Source organism: Nerophis lumbriciformis, linkage group LG05 (genome assembly GCF_033978685.3).
Source record: "Nerophis lumbriciformis linkage group LG05, RoL_Nlum_v2.1, whole genome shotgun sequence".
Taxonomy (NCBI): domain Eukaryota; kingdom Metazoa; phylum Chordata; class Actinopteri; order Syngnathiformes; family Syngnathidae; genus Nerophis; species Nerophis lumbriciformis.
Window position 1 is genome coordinate 26,222,833 of NC_084552.2, and position 2,959 is coordinate 26,225,791.

The 2,959-nt window shown below is 44.6% G+C and overlaps 1 protein-coding gene across 1 annotated transcript in view; it reads left to right on the forward strand.

Annotated features, from left to right (window-relative positions):
• LOC133605829 (uncharacterized) overlaps positions 1-2,477 on the forward strand; it is a 217,909-nt gene extending 215,432 nt beyond the window's left edge. The window contains exons 6-7 of the mRNA XM_072913116.1: positions 1,462-1,560; positions 1,657-2,477. Coding sequence (XP_072769217.1) covers positions 1,462-1,560; positions 1,657-2,089 — 532 coding nt within the window. The 3' untranslated portion in view covers positions 2,090-2,477. The remainder of the gene's footprint in view (positions 1-1,461; positions 1,561-1,656) is intronic.
• Positions 2,478-2,959: the final 482 nt, after the last annotated feature.

Consider the following 2,959-nt stretch of genomic DNA (forward strand, 5'->3'; position numbering starts at 1 on the left):
AGCTTAGAGTGGGACGGGGACCTTCCCACCAGCGGCTATACCTCCCATTCCTTGGAACTATCCCCCTTTAGTTACTGATTTAATTAGCATTCCTTTTGACGGTAAAAAACGCTAAGGAGGATAGCCGATTTCGCCCTTCTTCGCCTAATGGAGCAATATTGGTAGCGGCAGGAGTCGACCCTGTAATCGTTCCTGCCATAACCACTACTCTTTAGCCTAAAGACGCGGTGCTAATGCAGCTCGGTGAACAAGTCACTGCTGCTGAGCGAGCTCATCAAGGAAGATGCCTACTTCTAAGTACACGCAAGCTCCTAGCCCTGCAAAGAGACTTAAACTTTCAGAGACTTTGTCGGAGGGGAAGCAGTGTCACCCAACTGAGACGATAGCTTTACAGTTATTAGGTAATCACTATGAAGCGATACACTTCTTTATCCTTCCATGTCAGTCTATACCAACTGGATTATGTCTGCCATGGCTATAACTTCATTATCTCAGTATTGATTGGGTTAGGACCACCATTTTGGATTGGAGCATTTTTTTGCCACGCTAACTGTTTGTGTTCTGTTGTTCCCTCGACGGCCATGTTAATGAAATCACTAATCTGTTGGGGGTACTGGCCTCAAACAGGCATTTAGTAAAGATCGGGCTCAGTCCCTTCCCTCACATCGTCTTTATAACTGTTCCTTTAAACTCGTCTTGGGGGTGGCGTTTCCTGTGGCTCGACTTTATAATGTGTCATGGCCAGAAGGTTTATAAAGACATAACTGTGAAGAATATCCATTCTTTGTCACTTTTGGATTCAGCATTTAGTTCTTTATCTTCTGCCACTATTTTCACTAAATTAGACTCACGCGATGCTTATCACAGTCAGAATTAAGTTGTGGGATGAATGGAAGACCGTCTTTAACACCCCAATACGGCAATTTGAATTATAAGCCTGCTGTTTTCCAAAATTGAATTAATGGTGCCCTCAGGAATATGATCACCAGTCTTGCTTTGTGTACTTAATGACATTTTTATCTTGTCCAAAAATCTCCAGTAACATGTCTGCCACGTTTGTCTCGTCTTACGGCGGTTATTGGAGAATAGGCTACATGTCGAAACGGAAAAGTGTGAATTTCACTTGCCATCTGCGTCTCAGTCATACTCAATGTGGTTAACCGGTTTTCCAAGTCGACACACTTCATTCCCCTGTCCAAATAACCTAGTTCTCCCAGCTAGTTGTGTCCATCAACACACGAGCCAAGTGATCCACCGCTAAGAGTTGTCATAGTGTTCAGGTTGGATTGATACATCCCGTAGTTAACTACACAACTCCTGGTTAAGCACATTTTCCGCATACATGGTTTCCCTCAGGACCTGGTCTCGGACAGGGGATCTTAATTCCTTTCCCAGGTTTGGAAGGCTTTTTGCAAGGCATTGGGAGCCACCCGGAGACTTTTATCTGGTTATCATCCCCAGACCATCGGTCAGACGGAGAGGGCTAACCAGGACCTGGAGGCGGCTCTCCGCTGTGTGTGCGACCGACACCCTTCGCCCTGATCCTCCCACCTCCCTTGGGTAGAGTATGATCATAATTCCCTCACCTCCTCGGCCATAGGTATGTCTACTTTTGAAGTTGGCTATGGTTATCAACCGCCTCTCTTCCCTCCTCAGGAGTCGGAGATCCCTATCCCATCCATCTACCAGCATATCCGCCGTGCTCATCAGGTGTGGTGGTATGCTAGAACGACTTTGTCCCGGACGGCTGCCTGGAACCGTAGGCTGGCGAATCTCCACAGGATTTCCTCACCCACTTATCAACCTGGATACCAAGAAGTATGGCTGTCGTTTTGGGACTTACCATTGGCTGGCTCCTTTAGGATGCATTCTCCCAGGTTTGTGGGGCCCTTCAAGATCACCAGGATCATTTAACTCTAGCTTTGTCCACGTCTCCATTCTCAAGCCGATCTCCACCAGTCTGCTGTGCCCTCCGTCAATGCCTACTCCCTGCATGATGGATGGTCACCCTGTTTACACTGTGAAGACCATCTTAGAATCCAGAAGGCAGGGCAGGGGGGTTCAGTATCTGGTTGACTGGGAGGGCTAAGGTCCTGAAGAACACTCATGGGTCTCCAGCTGCTGTATTCAGCTCCTGTATCCACCATATATGGATAGTCCGCTGACGTCACATTTGAACAAAATTCCAAACGGACCTTTTGGAGGAAGTAAGATGGAATGCAAGATTGTTTTATAATTATCTCTGCATTGCCTCCACGGTTTGGGACTTATACAGATCCCAAATACAAATAAGTATGCGCCACCAGGTAGAAAATTGATTTTTTATTTTTTTTATAATTGGGCCGCTTTAACTGACGTATTGTTGTCCTGAAAAACACTCTTGGTGTTATGTGATTGTCTTCTTGTACCATAGGCAGAACAAACAAGGACGTAAAAATAGCATCAATAATTGGAATACCTAGAGCTACGAAGTGATATTAAATATGCAAATTAAGCTGTTAAAACTATCATCCTGGAATAATGTGTTTTTAGCGCTGACCCACATCCATGAAACTGTGAGGCATCTTAATGTATTCAAAGATACAGCAATGTTTGGAGACATAATTTTTATCTCATACTCACTTGGCACTTTTGCATTTTTCAATATGCAGCCATCACTTTTAGAGAGACTATGCTCAGTGAACACAATGAGCGACTTCTCATTTACTTGCTACTTGTGCATCTATCTCGTCTAAAAACACAAGCTGTTCCTGCAGGAAGGCTGCCATGCAGAAAATAAGTGTGCCAGCGTAATTATTCGTGCCCTCGCTAAAAAGTTTCAGAAGCGCTGCAGAATTAACCCACCAAAATAGTTTTATGGGTACATGCTGATGATGTCCCCTATGTGAAGCACTCGCCATACTGTTTTATAAAAACATACATTTGATGGAGGTAAAATAGTTCATTTTGAGTTCCTTTA